General features: G+C 46.7%; 1 protein-coding gene and 11 non-coding genes across 12 annotated transcripts; 10 read left to right on the top strand and 2 right to left on the bottom strand.

Moving 5' to 3' along the window:
• Window positions 1–40: 40 nt before the first annotated feature.
• On the top strand, window positions 41–113 carry Trnav-cac. The gene has a single exon. It is a non-coding gene; the product is annotated as a tRNA-Val (tRNA).
• Window positions 114–271: 158 nt separating this feature from the next.
• On the top strand, window positions 272–344 carry Trnav-aac. Its single transcript has one exon. It is a non-coding gene; the product is annotated as a tRNA-Val (tRNA).
• Window positions 345–615: 271 nt separating this feature from the next.
• LOC124777068 (ATPase H(+)-transporting accessory protein 2-like) lies at window positions 616–2,025 on the bottom strand. Its single transcript, XM_047252342.1, has one exon. The coding sequence runs from the start codon at window positions 2,007–2,009 to the stop codon at window positions 1,011–1,013; it is 999 nt and encodes a 332-aa protein (XP_047108298.1). The 5' UTR covers window positions 2,010–2,025; the 3' UTR covers window positions 616–1,010.
• Window positions 2,026–2,573: 548 nt separating this feature from the next.
• Window positions 2,574–2,646, top strand: Trnav-cac. The gene has a single exon. It is a non-coding gene; the product is annotated as a tRNA-Val (tRNA).
• A 158-nt stretch (window positions 2,647–2,804) lies between these two features.
• Trnav-aac lies at window positions 2,805–2,877 on the top strand. Its single transcript has one exon. It is a non-coding gene; the product is annotated as a tRNA-Val (tRNA).
• Window positions 2,878–3,070: 193 nt separating this feature from the next.
• On the bottom strand, window positions 3,071–3,142 carry Trnap-agg. Its single transcript has one exon. It is a non-coding gene; the product is annotated as a tRNA-Pro (tRNA).
• Window positions 3,143–3,628: 486 nt separating this feature from the next.
• Window positions 3,629–3,701, top strand: Trnav-cac. The gene has a single exon. It is a non-coding gene; the product is annotated as a tRNA-Val (tRNA).
• A 158-nt stretch (window positions 3,702–3,859) lies between these two features.
• Trnav-aac lies at window positions 3,860–3,932 on the top strand. Its single transcript has one exon. It is a non-coding gene; the product is annotated as a tRNA-Val (tRNA).
• A 6,548-nt stretch (window positions 3,933–10,480) lies between these two features.
• Window positions 10,481–10,553, top strand: Trnav-cac. Its single transcript has one exon. It is a non-coding gene; the product is annotated as a tRNA-Val (tRNA).
• A 158-nt stretch (window positions 10,554–10,711) lies between these two features.
• Window positions 10,712–10,784, top strand: Trnav-aac. Its single transcript has one exon. It is a non-coding gene; the product is annotated as a tRNA-Val (tRNA).
• A 3,482-nt stretch (window positions 10,785–14,266) lies between these two features.
• Window positions 14,267–14,339, top strand: Trnav-cac. The gene has a single exon. It is a non-coding gene; the product is annotated as a tRNA-Val (tRNA).
• Window positions 14,340–14,497: 158 nt separating this feature from the next.
• On the top strand, window positions 14,498–14,570 carry Trnav-aac. The gene has a single exon. It is a non-coding gene; the product is annotated as a tRNA-Val (tRNA).
• The last annotated feature ends 4,427 nt before the right edge of the window (window positions 14,571–18,997 follow it).

Below are 18,997 nucleotides of genomic sequence, written 5' to 3'. Positions count from 1 at the left end.
GCGTCTTCGAGTGTACAAGGATGGGCAGAGCGTATCCGTCGTTTCCGTAGTGTAGCGGTTATCACGTCTGCTTCACACGCAGAAGGTCCCCGGTTCGATCCCGGGCGGGAACAGTACTTTCCTGCCTATGTCGCATACTACTCGAGTGAGCCACGTCGTGTGTGGATCTGCTACATGTACCTTCGTCATGCAAGTGCCGCATTTACTGAATTTTTAAGTTACGATGGCAACCTTGCTACAAGTTCTCTGAGAAGCAAGAACGAAAGCAGTAGTTTCCGTGGTGTAGCGGTTATCACGTCTGCCTAACACGCAGAAGGTCCCCGGTTCGATCCCAGGCGGAAACACTTTTTCATCACTTTAAACAAGACATACCGACAAGCATTTGCCACGTTCTGTACCTAAAGCTTGGCAATCACCTTCATACGTCGGACCAGACGGTCATTTCTTTACACCAAGTATGAAATTCACTTTGCACTGACGGGCAGCTTTTTGCGCTGACTCAGCCACCTACGCGCGACCAGTTTGCACAAAACGCTAGGGCTCGTCCGGGATTTGAACCCGGGACCTCCTGCACCCTAAGCAGGAATCATACCCCTTTTTTTTTTTTATGATTTGTTTGTTTACTTTATTCTCATTCTTTTCTTCCCATGTAAGTCGCAACACTACATATCAAATACAAATATCTTGATGAACAGCTCTTATATCTTAATTTACTATACAAATAAATAGTTTAAAGAATAGTAAAAGCATATATTACAAATTTTAACACTGTACACAAACAATGTATGATGAACAATACTGGTATTCAGTTTCCATGTGGATACTGTGCATACAAAACTGGTAACATATTTTACACATAGAACAAATTGTTTAATCTACATTATATTTACAACTAATTTTTTTCGCTCCCATATTCCATTCACTCGTCTATTACAACAGTAATAAATCCAACACCTTTATCAATAGCTAACTGTATGACATTTTTATGAAAATGGAATGACACAAATATCCTAATTGTCTTTCTTCATACGATTACTCGTCATTCTGTAAATAATGGAATCACGTCCAGGGTCCATAGTAGAAATAGCAGTTGATATGGCAATCAAAGAGAACACAAATGCGACCATGAACCACAGAATAATATTAAATATTACTGGATAATTTTCTGAGTAATCCTTAGAAAGATTCTTTGGCTTGGTCCAATTGACTGGCAGGTCTGCTGGTTCCGCTATCTGGCGGGCTCTCCTAGTGTGGCTAACATCACTTGTTAATGCTGCTACTATAACCTGACCATCATATGAGTTAATAAATCCTTTTTTCAAATGAATTATTGCATCTCTAAGTAGCTGCTTTGCCTCGTCAGCTGCAGGAGAGTCTTCTCCATGCAAATCAATGACAGGATGAAGTCCGGAGAACACAATCCAATACAGGTCTGGCAACCCATCTCTCAGATCTTCATTTTCTACGTATTCCTTTTCACCCAAATTATTCAGCAGATGAAGCTGTCTGAGAAATTCCACATCTTCAGTGTTGCTATCATCAAGATATGTAACAGGAAAGTCAGTTGGATTCAACAGATCAGTTTCTTCATCAGAAGCAGTGCTCACTTCAGCCAAATCAATGCGCTGTAGGGTATTGTTAAAGCCAGGATATCTCATTTCAATTTTTTCCTTGAGCTTCTGCCATCCAACACTTTCATCTTCATCACTTATGAGTGGAAATGAGTGTCCTTTGATGCTTCCCAGAGATTTGACTCCATCCACTACAACAACCACTGCTGCTTCTGCTAAATGGAATGGGTCTTTTAAAACTAAGCCATTCCAGTCACTACCCTTAGAGATTGTAAAGCCAAAACTTGATGCAAGAACTTGTTTTAGTAAGCTCTGGTCAATAACTTCATGACCTTTGAAAACAATACTTTTCGGAGAGTGTAAGAAAACTACTTCTCCAGTCCCAGAAACACCTGCAACGAGATAAACCACATACAACAGACTCCACAAGGACTTCATTCCCCTTTAAATGCTGTTCAGCTTCCCCGTAATTTTACTTCTTTACCCAGTCACCTTACCCCTAGACCAACGAGCCCTGTGACAGCGTGAACGCCAATTATTTCAGCAAACTGCATCCCTCGAAGTCGTCCAGGGTGCTCTTTGAATCTGGTGCGGCTGGCGGGATGGGGAAGGTGCTTTCTGCCGGCAGTGCTGTTCTTCGACAGACTGTGTGGCGACACCGTGGGTCACGGGCAGCACCGTTCTCGGAGGTGCCGTGGCCCGCGGTCGGCGGCCTTCTAGGGCTATTGGCATGTTCATGTAGAGCTGCCGCCGGGTGCGCACTGCCTGCTGCTAAGGAGGTGATTGTTTTTGCTGATGTGACTTGCAATAACGACTGCGCGAAACGCCGCTATCTCGTTGGGGATGCTACGACATACACCCTCTCGAGCACCCCGAATACTTGTTGAGCCCTCGGCTACGATGGGTTTCAGGCTGTCAAATGAACTATGGTGTGTGCATGCGCGGACGGGAGAAAGGCTGAGGCGTCTTCGAGTGTACAAGGATGGGCAGAGCGTATCCGTCGTTTCCGTAGTGTAGCGGTTATCACGTCTGCTTCACACGCAGAAGGTCCCCGGTTCGATCCCGGGCGGGAACAGTACTTTCCTGCCTATGTCGCATACTACTCGAGTGAGCCACGTCGTGTGTGGATCTGCTACATGTACCTTCGTCATGCAAGTGCCGCATTTACTGAATTTTTAAGTTACGATGGCAACCTTGCTACAAGTTCTCTGAGAAGCAAGAACGAAAGCAGTAGTTTCCGTGGTGTAGCGGTTATCACGTCTGCCTAACACGCAGAAGGTCACCGGTTCGATCCCGGGCGGAAACACTTTTTCATCACTTTAAACAAGACATACCGACAAGCATTTGCCACGTTCTGTACCTAAAGCTTGGCAATCACCTTCATACGTCGGACCAGACGGTCATTTCTTTACACCAAGTATGAAATTCACTTTACACTGACGGGCAGCTTTTTGCGCTGACTCAGCCACCTACGCGCGACCAGTTTGCACAAAACGCTAGGGCTCGTCCGGGATTTGAACCCGGGACCTCCTGCACCCTACGCAGGAATCATACCCCTAGACCAACGAGCCCTGTGACAGCGTGACGCCAATTATTTCAGCAAACTGCATCCCTCGAAGTCGTCCAGGGTGCTCTTTGAATCTGGTGCGGCTGGCGGGATGGGGAAGGTGCTTTCTGCCGACAGTGCTGTTCTTCGACAGACTGTGTGGCGACACCGTGGGTCGCGGGCAGCACCGTTCTCGGAGGTGCCGTGGCCCGCGGTCGGCGGCCTTCCAGGGCTATTGGCATCTTCATGTAGAGCTGCCGCCGGGTGCGCACTGCCTGCTGCTAAGGAGGTGATTGTTTTTGGTGATGTGACTTGCAATAACGACTGCGCGAAACGCCGCTATCTCGTTGGGGATCTACGACATACACCCTCTCGAGCACCCCGAATACTTGTTGAGCCCTCGGCTACGATGGGTTTCAGGCTGTCAAATGAACTATGGTGTGTGCATGCGCGGACGGGAGAAAGGCTGAGGCGTCTTCGAGTGTACAAGGATGGACAGAGCGTATCCGTCGTTTCCGTAGTGTAGCGGTTATCACGTCTGCTTCACACGCAGAAGGTCCCCGGTTCGATCCCGGGCGGGAACAGTACTTTCCTGCCTATGTCGCATACTACTCGAGTGAGCCACGTCGTGTGTGGATCTGCTACATGTACCTTCGTCATGCAAGTGCCGCATTTACTGAATTTTTAAGTTACGATGGCAACCTTGCTACAAGTTCTCTGAGAAGCAAGAACGAAAGCAGTAGTTTCCGTGGTGTAGCGGTTATCACGTCTGCCTAACACGCAGAAGGTCCCCGGTTCGATCCCGGGCGGAAACACTTTTTCATCACTTTAAACAAGACATACCGACAAGCATTTGCCACGTTCTGTACCTAAAGCTTGGCAATCACCTTCATACGTCGGACCAGACGGTCATTTCTTTACACCAAGTATGAAATTCACTTTACACTGACGGGCAGCTTTTTGCGCTGACTCAGCCACCTACGTGCGACCAGTTTGCACAAAACGCTAGGGCTCGTCCGGGATTTGAACCCGGGACCTCCTGCACCCTAAGCAGGAATCATACCCCTTTTTTTTTTTTTTTTTTTTTTTTTTTTTCAAGGGCCCCCCATCTCCCCTTCTAGCCCTTCCATTCGCTCTCCTTCATGCGCCTTCTTCGGCGTGCTTCATTGCTAAAATCAAATGAAATACTCCTTTGCAAGTAAGGGAATCCATATCAAACGTGGTGAGAAAAGTAAATGTCTCCATCCAAATGAACTTATTTTGTAACGTTGGATGGTTGTTCAAAATAACTGAAAATGATCTGGTGAAAATTGTGGATAAAGAAAGAAAAATTAATTGGTTAACTGAGAAACGTAGGCTTCTTAAGGACACACACAATACAAGACACTGATCTCTTTTTTTTTTTTTTTTTTTTTTTTTTTTAAGCATAGGCATAGAATGCAAGGCCTTTTCAGGGTTCTGCGAAGGCCTTCACGGCTACCGTAGCGGCCCTGGGGCCCACGAAGTCCCCACCGTACGTCGCCCTTAGCAGCAATCCCCTACTTTGGCATCGCAAAATCCGATATTTTATCCGCTATTCGTCATTGCGTACGTCATCCGATGCCTTGTTTGTCAAATAATATTTTTAGCATGTTACCATACAAGGTCTTGTGGTGTCGTTGTCCACATATTTTATAATATTCCAGTAATAGATGTTGCTCATAGTCCAGTACGTCGGGCAGGCCGAGGTTATTAATGACATAATTGACATAGTTCCCCAGTAGCCATAGGGTAACATTATTCTTTTGAATAGGGAAAGCAACGCTTTCGGTGTTGACGAGAATGTCGACAGTAAGGTGTCTGCCGTCGTTCCTATTGATAAACGCCACCTGTTGGCGGACTCTGTCCCAAATGACCTGGTAGCCGTTGCATATGAGACGATGCCGGAGGGTGTCTATCACATTACAACGTGGACACTGATTTGTGTCACTCAATCCTGTAGACTGTAATCTTTCATTTGTGGCAACGGTATTATTGACAACCTTGTACCAGGCACCGCGCACATTGGTGGACAGTACTTTATTGTTTATATTCTTCCATATATTTTGCCAATTTCGGGTGGGATATTTTGATTCCATTCTGTTACGGTTGTCCTTTGTAATAAGGCAATCCATGATGAAACTACAGTTTCTTTTGGTCCTATCCGCGACAATGCAGTGCAGATAACTGAGTTCTAAATAGTAGAATCTGATGTGCTGCAATTTGTAAGAGATTTTACTTATGTTAATAGGTGGTTCCATACTCTCCGGTGTAAGGATTCGGAAAAGTTTCGATGATAAATTATTGTGGCGGTCTTCTAAAAGCTGAAGTGTACGCTTGATATAAAGAGCCGTAGTTTTGCGGCGGATATCGGTCAGTCCGAGGCCTCCTTCTCGCGGTTTTAAAGTTATAGTACTGGCCGCCACTTTAAATATCTCACCTCTCCAAACATACTTGCAGATGAAGCTCATGATGGTTTTGGATATCGCTTTAGGTATCGGCAGTATTTGACCTACATATACTGCTTTCGAAAGGACAGCGCAGTTGATTAATTGCACCCTTTGGATAATGTTCAAGTCTCTAAGTCGGTTCATTATTAAAGTACCTCGAATACTATGTAAGACCTTCTTCCAGTTGAATGTCGTTGTTTGCAGGGGGCATCGGTAGAACCTCACACCTAACGCAGTGTGATGGTCTACAGACCTGGCCCATTCGAGGGCAGTGTTCCTGAAGCCATGGAGATTTAGAAAGGAGCTTTTCATATCGTTGATTTGCGCTCCCGTTGCGAAGCAGTAAAGGCGAACAATCTCTCTCAGTCTTACAACGTCGTCATTACTTCTGACGATGACACCGACGTCGTCGGCGTAAGCGTTGGTAGCGTTACTGACCCCTGAAATTGATATGCCTTCTAATTCCTTGTTTAATCGTTTCAGCAAAGGTTCTAGTGCGACCACAAATAGCATCATTGATAAAGGACTTCCCTGCGGGACACCATTTGCTATTTCGACATCTCGAGTATAGTGTCCATTGATTAAAATTTTGGTTTTCATCCCTTGCAATAGATTTTTTAAGACAATTAAAAATTTGTTGTTGAAACCTATATGCATCAGAGTGGTAAATAAATATTCATGGTTTACCCTATCAAAGGCTTTAGAAAAGTCGATAAAAACGAGGCCAGCCTTCGTCAATGTCGTTAGAAGATACTGATTATGTCCCTGTATTCGCAGACTGTTTTAAAAATATTCCGACCCGGGAGACACGTTTGATGGGGACCAATTACAGTATCAAACACCGGTCGGAGTCTGTTTTTTACAACCCTGGCAATAATTTTATAATCAGTGTTCATTAAGGATATCGGTCTCATTTTGTTGAGCTGTTTGACATCCGAATTGATTCCCTTAGGAAGTAAAACAGTGACACACTCTTTCATTTCGTCAGGTATGTGCCCTCCACTCAAGATTTCGTTGACGACTTGTGTGAATTTATTCCTTATAATATGCCAATATTGGGAATAAAATTCTACGGGTAAACCGTCGGGCCCAGGTGATTTTTTAACAGGTGAGCTTTTAATTACTTCGAAAATGTCTGCAGACAGGATTTCAACAGTGAGGCTCCTGTTGTGTTCTGCAGTTACTAGTTGTTCCATATCACAGTTGCGGAGCAGTTCCTGTCCATGATCTGGGATATACTGGAGAGCACTGTACAATTGATTATAATACCTATGAGCCTCGTTTAAAATATCTTTTTGTTGAGTTAAAAGACTTTGATCTTCAGAGAGCAATGACTGAATAAAATTTCTTCGACGATTTTTTTCGTGCTGGAGTAGATGATAGAGTGAAGCGTGTTCTTCTTCCACTGTGGTTTGAACTCGTGATTTTATTGTCAGTCCTTCCAGCTGTTTGCGTTTAAGACTAAGAAGTTCGGCCTTGACCTGTTTGATACCCGTTCTGACAGCCGCGGACATGGGCATATCATAAAGGTCACGCAGACAAGTATAATAGAATTCGACAGTGCGCCGAGACCAAAGTGCCCTTTCCCTACTGTAAGAAATTAGAGTAGATCTAAGTTTCTTTTTGGCGCATAAAGTCCACCAATCTATCGTTGACCGGTATTTGTGGCTTTGTCGGAGTGAAAGTTGCCAAGAAGCTTCTAACTGCTCAGTTAGGGCGTTATCTCGAAGCATGGCGATATTTAATTTCCAAAAAGGACGGCCCCAGTATGTCTTCTGTTTAGGAAGTCCAATGCTGCACCTTAGTGCTAGATGGTCGGAAAAGAAAGTTGGTATTCGTTCGACGCCACTGATTTTGCTGGCTAAATGTGAATTTATGTATATGCGGTCGATCCGACTTTGCGCTTTAGTGCTAAAATATGTGTACTGGACAGACACGGGGTATTTGACCTCCCAAGCGTCCTGCCATTTCATTGTTTTCACAAGACCATCTAGTTCTGGGGAGAAATTGAAATTTGGCGTTTGGTCTTTCCTGTGTAGGACACAATTCCAGTCACCTCCGACTATTACATCAACGGGGTTTTCCTTTAGTAAAAGCACGAGATCATTTTTTAAAAAATTGGCTCGTTCTGTTCGACCACTGCTTCCCGAAGGTACATAAACATTTATAATCGTAACACCGAAAATCTTAAAACTGATTCCCCGCCCCGATTCCAACATGGTTACATCTGTTATTGCAATACCTTCCTTGACCAGGACAGCGGTGCCGCAAGCGCCTTCTGAGGCGACATTGAGAATTGCAGTAAATCCCGGAACATACAAATTTGAAAAACACACTTCTTGAAAAAGCGCAATATCGGTATCGGACTGATATATGAAGTCCCGGAGGGCAGCAATGTTAGTTGCACTCTGGATCTTGTTAATATTAACAGTCATAACGTGATACGTTTGATCCATAAGCAAGAGCTGTTATTGTTTACTGGACTTTCCGGCGATTAGGCATATGTAGGCCGAATTCACATGTCATTCGTGCGCTCAAAGTGTAGTCGTGAGCTTGAGAGGTTGCGGTTAACATGCCATACCATTGTTCGCAGGTACATGTGGCAGTGTTGTCTCCGTATCGTCTGCCCATTCAAAACGACTATTCTGGGGAGATTGTCTACGTTGGGAAGTAGGTACGTCCTGATGGTCTGAAAATTCGAGGCCTGGTGCTCCTTCGTCCCGGACACCGTGCTCAGGTGATGTCCGTAGATGCGATGGTATGCTACCGACCTCAGGTTCCCTCCGGCCATGGTCTTCGATCGTTGTCTGTTCCTGAATGCTCCTCAACCTATCCCGCAGAGCCGGGGCTAAGCTTTCAGCAGCCTGGTGTGCTAACCGCTTTTTGCGACGTTTCCTAGCTTTCCGAGGCGATCTTGACCGCTCTGGAGACGAATCAGGGGACTTTTCGGACGAATGCGGAGACGAAGTCGGCGATGCAAGCCGGTCTTGTGTCCTAGTCGAAGAGCCAACGCTGCTCTTTTCACCAGGCGTGGAAGAAAGGACTACCGCAGTTAGACTCGCCTCTGTCGCAGGGGGCCTGTCAGCCGCGCTGTGGGAAGCAGAACCGTAGTCATGGACTCCTTGTGTCAGTTGGATGATCGAGTGATCTATGCTCATGTCTTGCCCAACAATATTCTGAACTGGATCGTCCGTTGCCGCTACTTTCGTGGTGGTCTCGTCCTGTCGGGCGCAATCAGGCGGTTGCAGGGAGGTATCCACAGTAACCGCAGAAGGCTCTGCTCGCGAGCTACGAGAAGGCTCGGCACAGTCGTAAGGTACCTGACTTTCACTGGTGGGACACTGGGGTGCTGTATGGTTAGTCATAGCTACGGATCTACCACTGTCTATATGGTTGTTAACACTCTCGGGATGCTCGCATTGGTCCCCCAGTTCGAAAGATGTCTGCCGAGCTGATCGCAAAGGTGACGTGGCAGCAGCGTACGTCATCTGCAGGTGCACTACAGGCCCTGCACCTTCGGATTCTACCCTTGGTAATTGAGGAACCCTCCGTCTACTGCACTCAGCACGCACGTGCTCTGTCGAGTTACAAATGGCACAGGTACGAGGCTGGCCATCGTAAATGATCAACGCACGGTATCCTCCAATAATTACAAAGGAAGGAATGTGCTTGAGAAGTTCCATCTTAACCTGGCGAACGCCATTCAAAACGGGAAACATGTGTGGTTCTGACCACATTTCCGCAACATTGGAAATTACTCTGCCATACGCCCCGAGAACACGATTGATTTCAACTACAGGCATTTCAAAAGGAAGCTCAAATACTCTTACTGTTCGTATTCCCATCCCAGCATAGGATACTACGACATCGCTAACTGAGCCGTCTAAGTGATTGAACTTAATAATACCTCCACATTGTTCAACAAGTGCGACACATTTAGCAGGATCTGCCAATTTCACATATGCCGAGTTAGTCACAAACGATAAATGAACTCCAACTAAATCATCTTTCGTAATTCCAACTTTTTCTGTGAGCCACAGTTTGATTTCAAAAGCTTTCGGTCGTACGAAATTTCTATCGAAAGCGAATTTAATCGTGTCTTTTCTCATCTTCATCAAACCAATACACAATTAAGTGAAGTAATGCGCTTGCGAGCCGGCCTACCTGGCTCGCAGGAAAACAGCCTTGTTGACACGAAACGTCCGCAGCGGCCGCCACACGTCCGTCTCGCGCCGAAGACGAGGCGCGAATGAGCCCTGTGACACGGCGAATGCCAATTATTCCAGTCCATCGATGTCGTCCAGGGTGCCCTGGAAGTCTCGTGTACGCTGGCGGGATGGGGCCGGCGCGAATTCCAGCGGTCGGCGGCCTTCCTGGGCTACTGGTACCTTCATGTAGAGCTGCCGCTGGGCTCGCACTGCCTGCTGTTGAGAAAGTGATTGCTTTTGCTGATATGACTTGCAATAACGACTGCGCGAAACGCCGCTATCTCGTTAGGGGTGCTACGGCAGACACCCTCTCGAGCACCCCGAAGACTTCTTGAGCCCTCGGCTGTGATGGGTTCCAGGCTGACAAAAGAACTGTCGTGTGTGCATTCGCGAACGAGAGAAAGTCTGAGGCAAGTTCGAGTGAACAAGGATGGACTGGGCTCGCACTGCCTGCTGTTGAGAAAGTGATTGCTTTTGCTGATATGACTTGCAATAACGACTGCGCGAAACGCCGCTATCTCGTTAGGGGTGCTACGGCAGACACCCTCTCGAGCACCCCGAAGACTTCTTGAGCCCTCGGCTGTGATGGGTTCCAGGCTGACAAAAGAACTGTCGTGTGTGCATTCGCGAACGAGAGAAAGTCTGAGGCAAGTTCGAGTGAACAAGGATGGACTCCCCGGGTCCGTCGTTTCCGTAGTGTAGCGGTTATCACGTCTGCTTCACACGCAGAAGGTCCCCGGTTCGATCCCGGGCGGGAACAGAATTTTCCTGCCTATGTCGTATTGTACTCCAATGAGCCACGTCGTGTGTGGATCTGCTGCATGTCCCTTCGTTTTGCAAGTACCACATTTATTGAATTTTTTAGTTACGATGGCAACATCACTACAAGTTGTCTGTGAAGTAAGGTGCACACAAGCAGTTTCCGTGGTGTAGCGGTTATCACGTCTGCCTAACACGCAGAAGGTCCCCGGTTCGATCCCGGGCGGAAGCACTTTTTCATCACTTTAAGCAAGACGTACTAACATGCATCTGCTACCATCTGTACCCGAAACCTTCGTAATCGCCTTCACGCGTCGGACCCGAGTGTCAATTGTTCACATCGAATAAGAAATTCATTTGATATTGACGGCGAGCTTTTTGCGCTGACTCAGCCACTGACGTGCGATCAGTTTGCACAAAACGCTAGGGCTCGTCCGCGATTTGAACCCGGGACCTCCTGCACCCTAAGCAGGAATCATACCCCTATTTTTTTTTTTTTTTTTTTACTTACCGCCAGACAATCAAACTTGCAAGGCAAGCACCATAGTCACTGCCGTTTCTAGTAGTATCTGTGGAACCTGTTCCCGCGTAATTTACTTGTTTTCCCGCATGTACGAAATTGGTAATTTTGAAATATTTAAAATGCATTGTCAGATGTGGGGTTCGAACCCACGCTCCCCTTAGGGAACTAGAGCTTAAATCTGGCGCCTTAGACCGCTTTTTTTTTTTTTTTTTTTTTTTTTTTTATTCCGTTCCGGTACCGGGAATCGAACCCGGGCCTCCTGGGTGAAAGCCAGGTAGCCTAGCCACTTTTTTTTTTTTTTTTTTTTTTTTATTTTTGCACCCTAAGCAGGAATCATACCCCTCTTTTTTTTTTTTTTTTTTTTCGCCTTAACCACTTTTTTTTTTTTTTTTGTATTTCTTTCACTGTAATGACCCAGTGCAGCTCGGGGGAGGCGCGTTGGGCAGGGGTCGAAACCCGAGGCCTGGCCATGACGTCTCCTCCTCCCTGCACTGAAGCACAGTAGCACCAATACGTAGTAATTTTCCTTGGTTCAGAGTCTTATGATACTTATATGTGGACACGGGGCTTGTGATGCAGTGTCTATCCAAACAGGTAAAAGCTTGGCAGGAAAGCAAAATAAGTAAGAGCTAGCGAGAATGTCTTCCCTATCATGAAGTGAGATCAGTATGCCCCTATACCGGTGCCATTAATGTAACTGGCGCAGGAGCGATCAATAGAAGTGGAAACTTAACCAATCCCCTGCTTTTCGAAGACAATACTAAGCATATTCGCAAAGTCCCTCTTAAGATGTGGGAGAGATTGTTGCGTCCAGTACTCATGAAGCATGTAACCAATAAACGAAATAAAATCGGAAATACCATCACCATCAACCACTGCAAAAATGTAACGGCCAAGAAGCCACATAATGGTATTGTTCTTTGTTCCGGGATAAAAAACCGTGTCCGGCCAGCAGAGAATATCAGTTGTAAATGCCGATTCCGAGCTCCTGGTGAGTAACGCCAATTGTCGGCGCAGCCAGTACCACATGCGAAGACGGTCAGCGCAGGTAAATCGGTGTTGGAGTGTATCAACACAACCACACGTTTGACAAAGCGGAGAGACACTTAAACCTATGCGATGAAGTCGTTCGTTCGTAGGAATCAGCTGGTGAACTACCTTATACCATAGGGAGGCAACAGGTGCTGAATGAACGGGTAAGCTAATATTCGTCCATATGTGACGCCAATTAAAACGGGGATATTGCAAAACAATCGGGATGGAAGAAGAAGACCTGTGCCATTTGTCAAGCAGTGTTCGCATAGTAAAAACAGGACGACGTTGGAAGTGGAGATCCAGATAACTAATCTCAATGTAGAAGTCCCGAACATGCCGTAGCTTCGCATTTAGAGGCCCTACGTTAATAGGCGGTGACAAGCTCGCAGGACGAACGACATGGAATAATCGCGAAGTAACAGTCGGGGACTCAGAAAATAAAAGATGGAGGGTGCGCTTAACATAAAGGGCCGCAGCCTTGACGCGGACATCGGTGAACGACAAGCCGCCCGCAAGACGCGGCTTCGTAAGAACATCACAACGTAATTTAAAAATGTGCCCCCGCCAAATATATCTGTTGATAAGCTGGACCATTTTTGCACCCTGCATTCTTGGAAGCGGAAACAACTGAGCAACGTAAAATACTTTACATAAAACATAAGTGTCTAATACACGCTTTTTTTGCAGTAGCGGTATCGAACGCCATGAGTGTTCGAATAAAACACCTTGAAGCTTGGAAATGGCCACTTGCCAATTTTTTGCAGCCATACGAAGAGGACACCGTTCAAGATAGATGCCTAAATGTGTATGGTGTTCAACAGCCGTAACCCACGGAACAACCACATTTTCAAAGCCCCGCAAATTCAGAAGTTTGCTTTTACGGGGGTTGAGACGAGAACCGGAGGCCGCAGAAAATTTATCTAGTTCCATTTTCAACTGCGGCACTTCTGCGGCGGAACGAAGCAAAACAACCAAATCATCAGCATAAGCTGTTGCTGTCAGGGTAACCCCAGAAATCGTAAGACCACGAAGTGTCGAGTTGAGACGAGAGAGGAGTGGTTGAAGGGAGAGAGCATAAAGGGACATGGATAAAGGGCTACCTTGCGGGACGCCACGTTTAATATCAATGACCTTCGTCAGCTGGCCATTAATGTCAATCTTAGCAGAAATACCAGTCGTCATATTCTTAAGTACCAGCAGCGCCTTTTCATTAAAACCGAGTCGGCGCAGCAGAAGCTCTAAAAACGAATGGGACACACGATCAAAAGCCTTACTAAAATCAACAAATAAAAGCGCACAGGAAATATTGGTGACAGCGACAATCGACACGACATCACGATACCCCGCCAGAGGAGTCAATATGGAGCGCCCTGGAAAGCAGCTTTGACAAGGAGTTATCACAGGTGTAAGCAAGAGGGATAGACGTGCATTAACAGCCCTAGCAGCCGTCTTATAATCAAAATTTAAAAGGGTTAAAGGACGAAAGTCACTAGCTGTCTTCAAACCAGCAGATTTTGGTATCAGGACAACCGTACCTCTCTTGAAATCGGCTGGAATTGTGCCACCATTCAAGATTTCATTTACAATATCCGTAAAAACAGGCCCTATAATAGTCCAAAAGCGAACAAAAAATTCCTTAGGAAGGCCATCCGGACCAGGACATTTGTGAGATGGTGAACAAGCAATGAAAGCTGAAATTTCGTCTGCAGTAAAAGGATCTACAAATTCCACATTATGGTCCTCTGTTAAAACTGATGGGATAGCAGTTAAAATCTCGTCAACATCAAGCGGATCAGAATCAGCCACAGCATATAAGGTCTCATAGTAGCAGGTAAGTTCATGGGTTATTTGATTCTGTAAGGTAAGCCGGCAACCATCAGCTGCCATAAGTGAACAAGGATGGACTGGGCTCGCACTGCCTGCTGTTGAGAAAGTGATTGCTTTTGCTGATATGACTTGCAATAACGACTGCGCGAAACGCCGCTATCTCGTTAGGGGTGCTACGGCAGACACCCTCTCGAGCACCCCGAAGACTTCTTGAGCCCTCGGCTGTGATGGGTTCCAGGCTGACAAAAGAACTGTCGTGTGTGCATTCGCGAACGAGAGAAAGTCTGAGGCAAGTTCGAGTGAACAAGTATGGACTCCCCGAGTCCGTCGTTTTCGTAGTGTAGCGGTTATCACGTCTGCTTCACACGCAGAAGGTCCCCGGTTCGATCCCGGGCGGGAACAGAATATTCCTGCCTATGTCGTATTGTCCTCCAATGAGCCACGTCGTGTGTGGATCTGCTGCATGTCCCTTCGTTTTGCAAGTACCACATTTATTGAATTTTTTAGTTACGATGGCAACATCACTACAAGTTGTCTGTGAAGTAAGGTGCACACAAGCAGTTTCCGTGGTGTAGCGGTTATCACGTCTGCCTAACGCGCAGAAGGTCCGCGGTTCGATCCCGGGCGGAAACACTTTTTCATCACTTTAAGCAAGACGTACTAACATGCATCTGCTACCATCTGTACCCGAAACCTTCGTAATCGCCTTCACGCGTCGGACCCGAGTGTCAATTGCTCACATCGAATAAGAAATTCATTTGATATTGACGGCGAGCTTTTTGCGCTGACTCAGCCACTAACGTGCGATCAGTTTGCACAAAACGCTAGGGCTCGTCCGGGATTTGAACCCGGGACCTCCTGCACCCTAAGCAGGAATCATACCCCCTTTTTTTTTTTTTTTTTTTTTTTTTTTAACAGGCGTCTACTCTTCATTGAGGAGCTGCAACCGGGACTGAGTTCCACCTACTCTTCAGCACGGTCAAAATGGCAGGGCTCGTCCGGGATATGAACCCGGGACCTCCTGCACCAAAAGCAGGAATCATACCCCTTTTTTTTTTTTTTTTTTTTTTTTTTTTTACAGTACTGAAATTAAAATCCTAAAACATGACTATATAATGTAGACTGCTGACTGAAATAAAGATTAAAAAACACGAAAACTTCAGTCCTGGTGTAGAGAAGAAACATATATAAAGGCGGCAAATCCAGAAACAGTGTAAAAGAAAATGGCTCACACAGGTGACCTTAGCCAACACCCTCTCTTTCAAATGTCAGGCTAAGCATATTGGCAAAATCATCTCGGAGGCCTGGCAATCGCAAGCGCTGCCAGTAAGCAGTAAGCATGTACTGCCGAAACGCTAGGTGTCCATCCTCTTCATGACAACTGTTGACAAAATGTACGAAATGGCCAATCAACCACATTACGGTATGGAGCTTCGTCCGCGGAAAAAAGGAAGAATCGGGCCGGACGATGATGTCAATAGTATAAGCGGCTTCAGCAGACCTAGTGACAAAAGCAAGTTGTTTCCTGAGCCAACGCCAATTAGCAAGGTGCCCACAGCAGGTGAATCGATGTTCAAGGGTATCCAGGAGACCACACCGAGTACAGGTGTCCGTGTCAGAAAGACCAATACGGTGCAGTCGTACATTGGTGGGAACCAAATTATTTATTACCCTATACCACGTGGACGCCACGGCCATAGAGTGGATCGGCAGACTAACGTTCTTCCAGACGTTCCTCCAGGACACAGATGGAGACGCCAGTTCTATTGGATTGGGACCGGCCAGCCCCTCCCAGCGGGCAATCAAGCCCTTGGTCGTTGGCAATGGTCGCCGCAAGAAGACGTCACCGAGGTAACTCACCGCAATGTAAAATTCCCGAATGTGTTTCAACTTAAAATTTAGGCGTCCGACATCGACAGGTGGAGCAAGGCTCTCCGGACGCACAACAGTAAAAAGCCTGGATGTAATTGAAGTCACTTCTTGCGTAACAATTAGAGTCGTTCGGCGGACGTACAAAGCAGACGCCTTGTGAGTAATGTCAGAGAGGCCCAAGCCTCCGGAGAGACGCGGTTTCGTCATTACCTCGTAACGTAACTTGAATAGATGGCCCTTCCATATAAACCTGCTAGACAATTGGCGCAACCTTTTCGCCACCATCATGGGAAGTGGGAACAGCTGAGCAACATAATAAGCTTTACATAGAACGTAGGTGTCTAAAATTCTGACTTTTTGCAAAATGGTAGCAGAGCGCTGCTCATGGACCATCAGAGCCCCCTGTATCTTCTCGGTGACAGATTTCCAATTGAGAGCCGCCATTTTTAGAGGACACCGATCAATGATAATCCCCAAGGACGTATGGCGATCGACAAAAGTGGCCCAAGGGACGTCAGCATCGCGAAATCCTCGAATATCAAGGAACTTACATTTACCCTGATTGAGACGCGCTCCAGAGACACGACAGTATGCATCAACCGCCCCTTTCAACAACGGGATATCATCACGTTGACGGAGGAGAACAACGACATCATCCGCATATGCCTTAACAGAGAGCTTCCCACCAGAGAGGGACATACCCTGAAGCTTGAGAGCAATAGTCCGAAGCAGCGGTTCCAGGGACAATACGAATAAAGACATAGAGAGCGGACTACCCTGAGGCACTCCGCGGCGGATAGCAATGGGCGGCGTCAGCTGCCCATTGACTGACACCCGAGCTGTTATTCCCCTATACAAATTGCCAAGAACACCACGTGATGAAGCGTTAAAACCTATTGTACCTAAAACACGATCTAAAAACACATGACTGACGTGATCAAAAGCCTTATAAAAATCAAGGAAGGCAAAGGCACAATGTACGTTTGTAACCGCCGCAACCGAGACAACATCCCGATATTCGGCTACTGGTGTCAGAATAGATCTATCATGAAAACAACATTGATGTGCACCAATCACACCCCGAAGCAGAGAAGACAACCGGCTATTGAGCGCTCTAGCAGCTGTCTTATAGTCAAAATTCAGCAATGTGAGCGGACGAAGATTGGCAGCAGATAAACGACCAGAGGACTTCGGGATTAAAACAATTTTCCCTACTTTAAAATCGGCAGGCACATCCATCCCCCTGACAATCTCATTTAAAATCTGCGTAAAAATGCCACCCAAAAGAGGCCAAAAACGGAGATAAAATTCTTTAGGCAGGCCGTCTGGACCCGGCGATTTACTGGACGGAGAGCGAGCAATAAAATCGAAAACATCATCTACCTGGAACTCCCGGAGAAATTCGCCGTTCGCGTCAGGCGCGATCGTCGCAGTTAGATCCCCAAAGACATCATCCGAAAGAGACTCACCAGAATCATCGGCAGAATATAGACTAGTGTAATACTGATGAAGAGCACGAACCATTTCCTCCTGTGCAATAAGCTGTCGCCCATCATCCACCGTAAGAGAAGAGATGAAGGAGCGACGACGACGAGTCTGATGCCGTAGCAGGTGGTACAAGGATGTCAGTTCACCTTCAACAAGAGAGTGAGGTTTCGACTTAACTCGCAGACCATCCATCTGTCGTCGTTTAAGGCTCAAGAGCTTGGCTTTAATACGACGAACATCATGGATCCGCAGTGGAGAGGTACCCGCCGCGTCATATAGTTCACGCAGGACAGAGTAGTAATATTCATACGTGTTCTTAAAATCACGCGTCCTAGCAGCACAGTAGAAAATCAAAGTCTGACGAATCTTGGGCTTGGCAAACGCAGTCCACCAAACCAGCAAGGAGGGGTATCGCGGGACAGAGCGAAGACATCGCTCCCACACGCCACTTATAACATCATCCATAGCACTGTCGGCAAGGTGGGAAACATTTAACATCCACTGGGAACGATAAAGTTTTGCAGGTTGGCGACTAAGATTTACAGTTGCAGTAAAAGCACAATGGTCAGAAAAACTAGTAGGAATAACATCGACAGAAAGAATTTTATCACATAAAAAATCAGATAAATAGAATCTGTCGAGTCTACTGCATGAGGACGCGGTAAAAAACGTATATTTCACCAGGGTTGGATATTTGTGTTCCCAAACATCACGCAGATGCATCGTACGAACTAAGTCATGTAAATCACGGCAATAATTAAAATTGGGGGACTGGTCTGCAGGGCGTAAAACACAATTAAAATCGCCTCCGAGCAGGAGACTCCGAGGACTCTGGCGCAAAAGATAAATAAGCTCTTCTTTATAAAAGCGCGATCGAGCCACAGTGTGACCCGAACCAGAGGGGGCATACAAAACAACGAGGCGGAGATCAAAAAGACGACAACCAATCCCACGGCCAGAGTCAAGGAATTCAATGTCAGTAATAGGAATGCCCTCTCGAAAGAAAAGAGCAGTTCCTGTTGAATATTCCGGCGCGACATTAAAAACAGTTTGAAATCCAGGTAGAGAGAGATCAGAAAACAACACTTCCTGCAAAAACACTACGTCCGCACAGGCGTCGTAAATAAACTGCCGCAAAGAGGCAATGCGAACGTCGGACTCAATACGGTTAACATTTAAGGTAAGAAAGGTGTATGCTTGAACCATAGAGAGAAAAGCGAGAAAACAAATCACCTACACCGACGCACCAGCGTCACAGTCCATAGCAGGGGTGACAGAGGCATCCGAGGGAGGGGGACTGCTACCCCGTTCCGCGGATCCCTTACGTTTCGGTTTTTTACGAACAGCATTAACGTTCGGCTGAACGCGTAAGTTGCGTCGGCTGACGGGCAAGGAAACTTCAGCCGCCGGTGACGTAGGAGGGTCAAGTTCTGTATCCGACACCACCCGCGCCGGTCCACATGCGGGATCCGGGGTCGCGGGGGAAACATCCGACAAAACGGAATGGTCAACACCTGCACTAGCTTCCGGCAAACATGGACTGCACGGAGGCGAAACGTGAGCAGGAAGGTCCGAGGCCGCAGAGTTGGAAGGAAGCGGAGCAGCTCCGCTGGCAGAGGTATGGGGCAGCGAAGCAGGAAGTTGTCGCGGCTCCACTTGTTGTGACATCGAAGTCGGTTCGGAAGACGGCGCCAACAGGC

This window comes from Schistocerca piceifrons, chromosome 2, assembly GCF_021461385.2.
Source record: "Schistocerca piceifrons isolate TAMUIC-IGC-003096 chromosome 2, iqSchPice1.1, whole genome shotgun sequence".
NCBI classification, from domain to species: domain Eukaryota; kingdom Metazoa; phylum Arthropoda; class Insecta; order Orthoptera; family Acrididae; genus Schistocerca; species Schistocerca piceifrons.
Note: the sequence above shows the minus strand (reverse complement) of the source record. Positions and strands in the feature narration are given on the sequence as shown.

Excerpts from the sequence above, each read along its gene's own strand:
- LOC124777068 (XM_047252342.1), bottom strand. The coding sequence starts at position 2,009 with ATGAAGTCCTTGTGGAGTCTGTTGTATGTGGTTTATCTCGTTGCAGGT.